The following is a 12,272-nucleotide window of genomic DNA, read 5'->3' as shown; positions in this document are numbered from 1 at the left end:
TCTCTTTTTGTTTTGCCTTCTTTCCCCAAATACACTGAACTGTTCACCTAACAATCTCATCCAAGGTTGTATATCCTCATTAAAATGCTTTCAGCAATAAACTTCACATCCCCTGGTACCTGTCAGAATAAATTGAAAATGAAACTAAAACGTGCCTCCCCTTATTAACAAGTGCAATATAGAATTGCCAATCAAACTTGAAACAATGCAACGAGCCATTTGGATACAGAACTGGCTCAAAGGTAGAAGACAGAGGGTGGCGGTTGTTTTTCAGACTGGAGATCTGTGACCAGTGGAGTGCCACAAGAATTGGTGCTGTGTCCTCTACTTTTTGTCATTAACATTAATGATTTGGATGCGAGCATAAGAGGTAGAGTTAGTAAGTTTGCAGATGACACCAAAATTGGAGGTGTAGTGGACAGCAAAAGTGGTTACCTCTGACAACAGGATCTGGACCAGGTGGGCCAATGGGCTGAGAAGTGGCAGTTGAAGTTTAATTCAGATAAATGTGAGATGCTGCATTTTAGGAAAGCAAATCTTAGCAGGACTTATACACTTAATGGTCAGGTCCTAGGGAGTGTTGCTGAACAAAGAGATCTTGGAGTGCAGGTTCATAGCTCCTTGAAAGTGGAGTCACAGGTAGATAGGATAGTGAAGAAGGCGTTTGGTATGCTTTCCTTTATTGGTCAATGTATTGAGTACAGGAGTTGGGAGTTCATGTTGCAGCTGTACAGGACATTAGTGAGGCCACTGTTGGAATATTGCGTGCAATTCTGGTCTCCTTCCTTTCAGAAAGATGTTGTGAAACTTGAAAGGGTTCAGAAAAGATTTACAAGGATGTTGCCAGGGTTGGGGGAATTGAGCTATTGGGAGAGGCTGAACAGGCTGGGGCTGTTTTTCCTTGACCGTTGGTGGCTGAGGGGTGACCTTATAGAGATTTACAAAATTATGTGGGGCATGGATAGGGTAAATAGGCAAGTCTTTTCCCTGGGGTCAGGGAGTCCAGAACTAGAGGGCATAGGTTTAGGGTGAGAGGGGAAAGATATAAAAGCAACTCTTTCACGCAGAGAGTGGTGCGTGTATGGAATGAGCTGCCAGAGGGTGTGGTGGAGGCTGATACAATTGCAACATTTAAGAAGCATTTGGATGGGTATATGAATAGGATGGGTTTGGAGGGAAATGGGCCGGGTGCTGGCAGGTGGGACTAGATTGGGCTGGGATATCTGGTCGGCATGGACGGGTTGGACCCGAAGGGTCTGTTTCCATGCTGTACATCTCTATGACACAATTGGGGATAGTGACCATAATTCGGTGATTTTTACACTCGTGATGGAGAGGGATAAGTGTGTACTACAGGGCAAGAATTATAGCTGGGGTAAGGGAAATTATGATGCGGTGAGGCATGACTTAGGATGTGTGGCTTGGAAAAGTAGACTCCAAGGCAAGAGTGTAAATGATATGTGGAACTTGTTCAAGGGGCAACTATTGAGTGCCCTTGATAATTATGTACCTGTCAGGCAGGTAGGAAAGGGTCGTGCGAGGGAGCCGTGGTTTAATAAGGAATTGGAATCCCTTGTTAAATGGAAGAGGGCGGCCTATCTCAAGATGAGACGTGAAGGTTCAATTGGGGCGATTGAGAGTTATAGGGTAGCCAGGAAGGACCTGAAGAGAGAGCTAAAAGCAGCAAGGAGGGGACATGAAAGGTCCTTAGTAGATAGGATTAGGGAAAACCCTAAGGCTTTCTATAGGTATGTTAGGAATAAAAGAATGACTAGGGTAGGAATAGGTCCAGTCAAGGATAGTAGGGGGAAGTTGCGTGTGGAGGCGGAAGAGATTGGGGAGACACTGAATGAATACTTTTCTTCAGTATTCACTCAGGAACAGGGCATTGTTGTCGATGAGAATACTGAGGCACAAATAAGTAGAATGGATGGCTTTGAGGTATGTAGAGAAGAGGTGTTGGAAATCCTGGAAAAGGTGAAAATAGATAAGTCCCCTGGGCCTGATGGCATTTATCCTAGGATTCTCTGGGAAGCAAGGGAGGAGATTGCAGAGCCATTGGCCTTGATTTTTATGTCCTCTTTGTCTACAGGAGTAGTCCCAGAAGACTGGAGGATAGCAAATGTGGTTCCCTTGTTCAAAAAGGGGAGTAGGGATAGCCCTAGTAACTATAGGCCGGTGAGTCTCACTTCTGTTGTGGGCAAAGTCTTAGAGAGAATTGTAAGGGATAGGATTTATGCACATCTAGATAGGAATAATGTGATCAAGGATAGTCAGCATGGTTTTGTGAAGGGCAAGTCGTGCCTCACAAACCTTATTGAATTCTTTGAAAAGGTGACGAAGGAGGTTGATGAGGGGAAAGCGGTAGATGTGGTATATATGGATTTTAGTAAGGCGTTTGATAAGGTTCCCCATGGTAGGCTACTGCAGAAAATACGGAGATATGGCATTGAGGGTGAGTTGGAGGTTTGGATTAGGAATTGGCTGGATGGAAGAAGACAGAGGGTAGTAGTTGATGGCAAAGTTTCTTCATGGAGTGCCGTCACTAGCGGTGTTCCGCAAGGATCTGTTTTGGGACCATTGCTGTTTGTCATTTTTATAAATGACCTGGAAGAGGGGTTAGAAGGTTGGGTGAGCAAGTTTGCGGATGACACGAAAGTCGGAGGAGTTGTTGACAGTGAGGAAGCATGTGGCAGGTTACAGCAGGATATAGAGAAGCTGCAGAGCTGGGCAGAAAGGTGGCAGATGGAATTCAATGTAGCTAAGTGCGAGGTGATTCACTTTGGGAAGAATAACAAAAAGATGGGGTACTGGGCTAATGGTCGGATACTTGGTAGTGTGGATGAGCAGAGGGATCTTGGTGTCCATGTACACAGATCTCTGAAAGTTGCCACCCAGGTAAATAGTGCGGTGAGGAAGGCATATGGCGTACTGGCTTTTATTGGTAGAGGAATTGAGTTCCGGAGTCCTGAGGTCATGATGCAGTTGTATAAGACTCTGGTACGGCCGCATCTGGAATATTGTGTGCAGTTTTGGTCGCCATACTATAGGAAGGATGTGGAGGCATTGGAACGGGTGCAGAGGAGGTTTACCAGGATGTTGCCTGGTATGGAAGGAAAATCGTATGAGGAAAGACTGAGGCACTTGGGGCTGTTTTCACTAGAGAAAAGAAGGTTTAGGGGTGACTTGATTGAGGTGTACAAGATGATTAGGGGGTTAGATAGGGTCGACAGTATGAACCTTTTCCCGCGTATTGAGTCGGGTATTACAAGGGGGCATAGCTTTAAATTAAGGGGGGGTAGATATAGGACTGATGTTAGGGGTAGGTTCTTCACTCAGCGAGTCGTTAGTTCATGGAATGCCCTGCCAGTAACAGTGGTGGACTCTCCCTCTTTATGGGCATTTAAGAGGGCATTGGATAGGTATATGGAGGATAGTGGGTTAGTGTAGTTTAGGTGGGCTTGGATCGGTGCAACATCGAGGGCCCAAGGGCCTGTACTGCGCTGTATTCTTCTATGTTCTATGTTCTAACCCATGTTTCAATATAATATCATGAACCTTCATCACATCCCCATAGGGGACAAAGAAAATATCTTCATAGGCATTGCAATTCTTATGATATGTATTCTTTGACATCATTTTCATTTTGATGGTAACATTCATATTAAATAATTAGGACTTTCCATAACAATCACTACACCAGCATAGCTTGATCACAATTCATTTTCCTTCAGATTTGCCCTTCATAAAGCATCCCTTTTGATGTCTCCCAGCTGCACGAAGGATTGTTTGAGTAGTTTAAACATAAAATTCCAATAAAACTGTCTCATTCGTAATGTGAAGGTTGTTAGAAGTGAGGATTGTGATCCATATAAATAATAGTCTCTGTGGAATTGTTAAAAGTGTACACTTTAGTATGGTATTGGTTATACACAATGTTCCTGTCTCTGTACTTTTTGAATATTTCTGTTTAGTTCTTACCCTCCTGTAAGAATGCTGCAACAACATCAATACTGTCATTAACAGCCAGTTTAAATAGCTTAACATAATTCAGTGCTGTTAAACCAGTGCAGCTTTCAAACTGTCAAAGACATTCTGACATTCCCTTGTCAGTTGAAATTTGGCTTTCTTTTAACAAACCTGCCAAAGGAGCCACTGCAGTGCTGAAACGTGGAACCAACCTCTGATAAAAAATCAGTTTGTGCTAACATATTGCAGGATTTTGAGTTTTGTCTTGGGCGTGGGAAAATTCAAGCTATCAAGTGCTCGAGATGCCAATTGACCTTCTCTCTAGCGTCTTGGACTTTCACAAATTCATTTTTGGCCAAATTTATTACTAAATTGGCTTTTTTGAAAAGACTAATCATTTATTGTTATGTGGTCCTCCTATGTTTGCACAACCAAGTCATCCAAAACATAGTTACATAATCATCTGTGCCTGTTGGTTAACTCTTGAAAACAAATTGCTGGTGCGTTTTAACATTTTGAATAACGTGTCTTTGCATTGGTAAAGTTCATCAGGGTTGCAAAAACTCACTTCTCTGGCATTCAGTCCCTGGAACATGACAGTATGCCTATTAGGAGTTTAATTTTTGTATAAATCCTGCTTGTTTACCTAATTCTCTTAATACAATCCCCCAGTTTGATTTGAATCAAACTTTGTTATGGCACTGATTTTCTCATCATCAAACTACAATCGTTGTGATCCATCTGCTTTGAAGCCATTACAATAAGTGAACTTCAGCTACAATTACTCAGTTCAATAGTGGCATTGTCCATCATGAACTTGATATCTTCCCTTACTTGGACTAACTTCTCTGCCAGAGCTACAGCTGCTTGGATGTTTGGTTGTTGACACTTATGGAAACAATCCTTCAGGGGTTGCTGGTATACTATTTGGGAATTCCTGCGTAATTATGATTTCCCTGGCATTCTCAATTTTTTAATTTTGGTAATTTTAGTCATTGATCCCACAGCATTTCTTTTTTCCCTTGCACATTCTGCAGGTGTCTGATTCATTTTCTTGCCTTTCATTGATGAACTTCGTGGACAAGCTCTGATGAGTTCGCTTTAGCAGCTTTGTTGTCTGCAGGGTGTTCTGATAAACTGATATACGCGCACACACAGCGATATTATCAGGATACTCTATAACATTAATTACCAAGTATCTTTTGACCCCTTTACTATCACAGCAATCTTGTCAAAGTAAGTGATGTATCTTACCACTCTTCCTTCTAATTTTAGGTACTCTATGCCAATTTCCAGTTAAATCAAAACCCACGTGGGAATCTGAATCTAAATCCTCCTCTAGGCAATTTGAGCATCTTTCTTCCTTTGTGTTTCTCTTGCTGGTCAGGTCTGGTTTCTCTCTGTCTTTGGGAATTCAGACTTTTTGTATTCATTATCTTTTCCATCGTGCTCCACTTTTTTTCTTTTTCTTACCCCCCAATATAATCTATCTTGTTTCCAGCAGTTTATCTTTTTTTCCTCCTGCTCTCCCTTTTTTTTTTCATTCTCCACCCTTTCTATCTCACTTTTCCTTCAAGTTCAAAGATTTTCATCTGTAACTGAATCTTGATTAATTCTAGTGGTGATGCATCTACTTCAATTTTCCCTCCTTTTTGCTTTTAAAAGCTCAGTAGCTGTTTCAAGCATCTCATTTTTATGATGTGCTGCTTTTGTTTCTATTTTACATTTATCCACTGACACTTTCTTTAGCCTTAGTTACATTTCCTACACTAGAAAAATTTTGGCATCAATCAAAGCCAGAAAAAGTTAGACTATTAAATATGCCGGGTGCTGGCAGGTGGGACTAGATTGGGTTGGCATATCTAGTCAGCATGGACGGGTTGGACCAAAGGGTCTGTTTCCATGCTGTACACCTCTATGACTCTATGTACTTTAATGCCTGAGTAGCTATTCAACTGCAAATCATACCAAGTAATATACTTCTCACTAATCCTCCTTTTAAGTTCCGTACCTCCCATGTACTAAAATTTAATGCAAGTGTAAATCTGTTTAAAAAATCAACAAGCCCTCACTTTGTCATTATCCAAACTGATCTTGATAATACTGGGCAAGTTAAATCTCAGTGAAGCCTGGCTTGATTCATTATTAGTTGTATTCTTGACCATTGTAGCAATTGAATAGCAGTCACTGAATAAACTTAAGAAGCTTAAAGTGTACCTTTAACAAAAGGACATGAGTTGACATGAGGGACAAAGCACCAACCATATTGCACGTTACAACAATTCTTTGAAATGGTTTTATTAGAAATATCAGAAAGGATTTCATCATTTTTATCTTCAATAATCTGACATACTGAAAGCTCAGTGAAGGTCATCCTGTCTCCACTTGAAATTCCTTCTTCAGTTGGCATGGCTGTTTTGATTTCTAAAGTTTTTTTTCTCCTAATGACTTCAAAGTAATTTTCAGAGCTAATAGATGACTTTTTTCCTCATGCATTCTGCTTGCAGTAGTTTTCTGTTTCTGCATGTTTTCTATTAACTCTTTCAGGACTTTTTGCCCAGTCTTGAATTTTAGAGTGCTAAACTAGCAACATATTTTTATTCTGACTGAACCTGCACACTGGCTGACCTTGTGTATGAGTTTGTCTTTGTGATATTAAACTATTGTGAAGTAATAGTTTTCCCTATTCTACCCTTTTTCATAATGTACCAACCATTCACCACGGTTACTGCTTTGGATAGAGCTCATGTATTATAAATGCATTCTCAACAAATGACATGCACGTACCACTGTAGAACAAATCTGAAATGAAACAAAGTATGCCTCCACTTATTAATGTGCACAACATAAAAATGCAAATCAAGCTTGAAGTTATACACGGTTCTTCTACTTTTTCAATTAATTATTTACAAGCGTACAGGATTCTCTTTTCAGGAGGTAACTAAGCTGATAGAAGTAATCCAGTAGTGCAGTTCAGTGTAGTGTATTGTGAATAAGCAATTATCAAAGCTCCTCAAGAGGTCAGTAAGGAATATGTCATGTCAAATCCTCAAATAACAATGTTTGGCCTACTAATAAGTTCAAACCTAAAGCACAACTAGAGCCCCGATATTCCACTGGCCGGACAGTCAGTCATATTTCAGTGTGCATCGAAGTTCCTATCATACCATGACATTTGAAGATTCTGCTAGCAATTCCACTCAAATCAGAGAATTTGGAAGGTTCCAATGAAGATAAGATGGTTAGAAAAAGCTAGACTGATAACTATGTATTTTAATGCCCAAGTAACTATTCAACTGACTTCATACTTAACACTCTCACTTCTAATGACCTCTCTCCCAGCCATCTTGTTCCCATTGGACCCAACCTTCACCAGTTTCTCTCTTCCCTGCCCCTTGCCACTGGGCCTGAACATCCACCTAACCTAATAACGACATCACCTACCTTGCCCCCTGGCATCCTAATATCACACTTGCCTTTTATGTGTTTGCCATGATACAGCAACAGGTGAAGGAGCTGTGGGACTGTGTAAATTTCAGAATATGGTGGCTGACAGCTTTGAAAAGGGAGAATGGATGCCTTTCTCTGACAATTCTGTTCTACAAAAGAACTATCAGAATGGAATTGTACCTCCACGTTTCTGAAGGAGCCGTGATCAGAATCCCATCTCAAATGTTGGGGAACAGAGAGGGCCAGATTGGCAGGCTCATGCAGATTTACATTCCTTGGAAAATCCTGCTCCAGGTACATAAGGACATATTACTTAATTTTTCAATCTTTCTATAATGTTGAAATTTAAACATGCAATTTTGCTATTAGATTAGGCAAGTCTTTGCAGCCCCCTGCTAGCACTAGCTCTGAATTGCAAATTCAAAATGGAGTTTGATCTTGATATGGGTATGGATATTGACATACTGGAATGATGCAGAAAACCCCTCTCGTGCACAGATCACCGACAGTGTTCTTTACGAATGGCCTGTCGTGACAAGCTGACACTTACCTGTTGTTCTCATGTGCTGTAAAATTTCACATGTCATAAATTTCCATGGAGGAGATGATGCTGAGGATACAATATATATGCATGTAAACTCCTTTTCAGCGTCATGCTTCAATAGGTGCATGCCTTTATTATTAGCACCCCAAATTCCTTACCAAGTCATTTGCTCATCAATCATGTTTTTACATTGAGCTTATTGATCAAATTTCAGGTGGGAAAATTTTAAACCAAAAATCAGTTCCTATTTTTTAGAAAAAAAGTCTTGAACATTTCCTACTCTCGGGTTTGATTTGAGTTTGATGTTCAGTAATCTCTAATCTCTTCCATTAAATTTCTGTGGGTGTAGTTATGCCTCATAAAATATTTCATAAGTTCATTTAGGATTTGGATTTTAAATGAATTCTGAGCAAACATATTTGAAAATTCTTCATTAGTTGAATTTTGCAAATCTAATTGAATGAAAAGCTGTGTTTTTCTTCATGTTTTACTTTTGTGCTAATAATTTACCTTTTCTTTATTTCACAGATATGAAGGAGAGAGTTCTGGAAGTGTCAGGTTTGTGTTCAAGCACCAATATTCATATTATGGTATTCTCATTTGAATGTGGTATTTAAATGAAGTTGTGCCATTTGATTTCTTTTTTGTTTAATTTCTGTTGAATTATTACGCATCCAGATTTGAATGTAAGAGAATGGGAATCATTAGTGGTTACCTTTTTTGTGCCTCAGTACAGTTTGCAATGAAGCTTAATTAATCCGTATTGCGCAAAAATGCAATAATTTTTTTTTTCTTTTTTGGTAAATGAGTTAAGTCTTTATTAGAATGCAGTGAGTTGTTACATGGTTGAGCTTCAGACACTGACTGGTTTATGGATTTGAAATTGCTTTGAAATTATTTGCAAAATAAATTAAATATATAGATAATTAAAAATGGCCATGTGGGGTGGTATACATCTATTGTCAATACTTGTCGTGACAAGATTATACTTTTGAGGAAGGAAATTCCACTATTTGGATGTCTTGATACCTGACTTGCATGTTGATATATTTCAGAGGATAATTGTATGCATATAGTTTGTTCACAGAATCGTAATATGTTTATAGCACAGAAGGAAGCCATTAGGTCCATCCTGTTTATGCTGTCTCTCTGATGGAGCAATCACCTCGTGCCTTTTGCCCACCTTCTGCCTTTTAGTCCTCCTTTTGAAATAATGTTGCACTTCCCTATTGAATACCTTAATTAACCTGCTTCTTAACAACTTGCTGCATGAATTTTTTTTCTTGTTGCTGGTGCTTGTTTAGCCAGTTACTGTAAATCTGTGTCCTCTTGGTTCTCTATCCTCCAACCATAGAACAATTTCCCACTATCTAATTCTGTACAAACCCTTGGCGATTTTGAATACCTCAATAAAACGTCCTTTCAACCTTCTCTATTCTCCAAGGAGAACAATTCCCCCTTATCCAGTCTATCCTCATGTCTGACATTCCACGTCCTTGGAACCATATTTTGGTGCATGCTGTAATGCCTTCCTATCTTGCCAAAATGTGTAGCACCTCGAACAGAGGATAGTACTCCAGCTGAAGCTGAGCCAGTGTTTTGATTAGATTAGATTAGATTAGATTCCCTGCAGTGTGGAAACAGGCCCTTCGGCCGGTTTAACTTGTTTTTGTGCTCTGTGTACTCCAGGTTGCTCTATGCTTTGCTAAGTGTCCTTTCTACCTGTCCTGCTGTTTCTCGTGCTCATTTGCACCCACGTTGCTCTGCTCCTGCACTGTTCTTGGAATTGAAGTCTTTATTTAGTTATGTCACTGTTTTTAAGAAAAAAAAACACTTCATACTTTTTGTGCTTTAACTTTCATATTCCATTTGTTTGATCTTCCTAGCAACCTACCAGTCATTTGAAACTTCTATAGATCATTCTTGCTGTTCGTAGTACTTCTAATTTTGTATCATCATCAAATTTTGAAACTGTGACCTCTTATACCAAGGCTGAGGCCATTTTATAAAAAGCAGGAATCCTAGCTTTGGTTTCTTAGAAACTCTTTTATAAACCTTACTCTTCTCTGAAAGATCTGTTTCCAACTACTATTTCTGCATGGTTCTGCGAATTAGTTCAACATGATTTGCACTGAACAAATCCACACTGGTCTTCCTTTTAATTAATCTGTATCTGTCCAGATTTGGCATAAACTGCAGTTTCTAGAAACTTCCCCATCACTGAGATCAAGTCAGTTGGCTTGCAGTTGCTGGATTTTCACTTTTTTTTTTTTGAACATTTACAGTCCTCCTGTTTACTCTCCTCTCCTACCATGGCCTTACAGCTTCTCCCTTCAAACACACAGGTATGATGTGTTCTGGGGGATATGATGGCATAACGGTAGTATCATTGGACTAGAAATTCAGAGGTCCAACTTAATGCTCTGAGGACGTGAATTACAGCCCTGGAGGAGCTTGAATTCAGTTGATGAATCTGGAATTAAAAGTTAGTCTCAGCTATGATGATCATAAAAATCACTATTGATTGTTACTTTAAACATAAACCATCTAATTAACTAATCTGCTGGCCAGCATGTGGAGAGTGTGATGCTGGAAAAACACAGCAGGTCAGGCAGCATCTGAGGAGTAGGAGAATCAACGTTTGAGGCAAAAGCCCTTCATCAGGAATGAGGCTGTGAGCCAAGGAGGTGGTGAGATAAATGGTAGGGGGGGGGGGAGGAGAGGGGGGGAAGAGAAGGGGAAGTGGGGAGGGACTGGGGAAAGGTAGCTGAGAGTGCAACAGGTAGATGGAGGTGGGGGTAATGGTCAGAGAGGAGGGTGGAGTGGATAGGTGGGAAGATGGTCAGGTCATGAGGGCAGTGCCGCGTTGGAAGGTTGGAACTAGGATAAGGTGTGGGGGAAGGAAAATGAGGAAACTGGTGAAATCCACATTTTATACTGTGGAGTTGGAGGGTCCCAAGGTGGAAGATGAGGTGCTCTTCCTCTAGGCTTCAGGTGGTTAGGGAGTGAAGGAGGCGGCTCTGGACCTGCATGTCCTTGGCGGAGTGGGAGGGGGAGTTCAAGTGGTCGGCCACGCGGCAGTGAGGTTGGTTGGTGCAGGTGATGATGTTCTCTGAAGCGCTCTGCAAGTAGGCATTTTGTCTCCCCAATGTAGAGGAGACTGCATTGGGAGCAACGGATACATAAGTGACGTGTGCAAGTGCAGGTCAAACTTTGGATGTCGAAGGCTCCTTTTGGAGCATTGGATGGAGGTGAGGAAGGAGGTGTGGGCGCAGGTTTTAATTCCTCCCTTGGCAGGGGAAGGTGCTGGGAGGGGAGGGTGGGTTGGTGGGAGGGCGTGGATCTGACGAGGGAGTCACGGAGGGAATGACCTTATGGAAAGTGAATATGGGTGGGGAGGCAAAGATATCTGTGGTGGTGTCCGTTTGTAGCTGGCTGAAATGACTAGGATGATGCAATGTACGTGGAGGTTGGTGGGGTGGAAGGTGAGGACCAGGGGCTCCTGTCCTTCTTGCTGTTGAAAGGGTGGGGTTTGAGGGTGGAGGTGTAGGAAGTGGATAAGATGTGTTGGAGGGCATCATCAACTATGTGGGAGAGGAAATTGCAGCCTTTAAAGAAAGAGGCCTCGTTGATTTTAACCTCACTGCAAAGCCTATTCCAAGGATGCCTATCTTGAAGAATCTCTCCTCTCTCTACAAGAAAACTCATTCCTGAATAGGGGGTTTTGCCCAAAACGTCAATTCTCCTGCTCTTCAGATGCACCACACTCTCGACTCTAATCTCCAGTATCTGCAGTCCACCCTTCGCCTAGTAGAAAGGCTGGTAGGTATAGGGAATGCTGGATGACTAAAAAAATTGAGGGTTTGGTTAAGAAAAAGAAGAAAGCATATGTAAAGTAAAGACAGGATAGATTCCTGTGAATCTTTAGAAGAGTATAAAGGCAGTCGGAGTATACTTAAGAGGGAAATCAGGAGGGCAAAAAGGGGACGAGATAGCTTTGGCAAATAGAATTAAGGAGAATCCAAAGGGTTTTTACAAATATATTAAGGACAAAAGGGTAACTAGGGAGAGAATAGGGCCCCTCAAAGATCAGCAAGGCGGCCTTTGTGTGGAGCCACAGAAAATGGGGGAGATATTAAATGAAAATTTTGCATCAGTATTTACTGTGGAAAAGGATATGGAAGATATAGACTGCAGGGAAATAGATGGTAACATCTTGCAAAATGTCCATATTACAGAGGAGGAAGTGTTGGATGGCTTGAAACACATAAAGGTGGATAAATCCCTAGGACCCGATCAGGTATACCCT

General features: G+C 41.1%; 1 protein-coding gene across 3 annotated transcripts in view; it reads left to right on the top strand.

Moving 5' to 3' along the window:
* The window catches only part of iqsec1b (IQ motif and Sec7 domain ArfGEF 1b), a 532,991-nt gene that overhangs the window by 121,965 nt on the left and 398,754 nt on the right, over window positions 1-12,272 (top strand). For 2 of the 3 annotated variants that reach the window (XM_043707985.2, XM_043707991.2), the window contains exon 2: window positions 8,492-8,521. The exons of the other annotated variant lie outside the window; for it this stretch is intronic. In XM_043707985.2, the coding sequence (XP_043563920.1) occupies window positions 8,492-8,521 (30 nt within the window). The remainder of the gene's footprint in view (window positions 1-8,491; window positions 8,522-12,272) is intronic. 3 annotated transcript variants of the gene reach the window in all.

This window comes from Chiloscyllium plagiosum, unplaced genomic scaffold (assembly GCF_037043375.1).
Source record: "Chiloscyllium plagiosum isolate Xiang-an unplaced genomic scaffold, Cpla_swu_hap1 HiC_scaffold_14, whole genome shotgun sequence".
NCBI lineage: Eukaryota > Metazoa > Chordata > Chondrichthyes > Orectolobiformes > Hemiscylliidae > Chiloscyllium > Chiloscyllium plagiosum.
The sequence above is the reverse complement of the archived record's forward strand: the minus strand, read 5'-3'. Positions and strand labels throughout refer to the sequence as shown.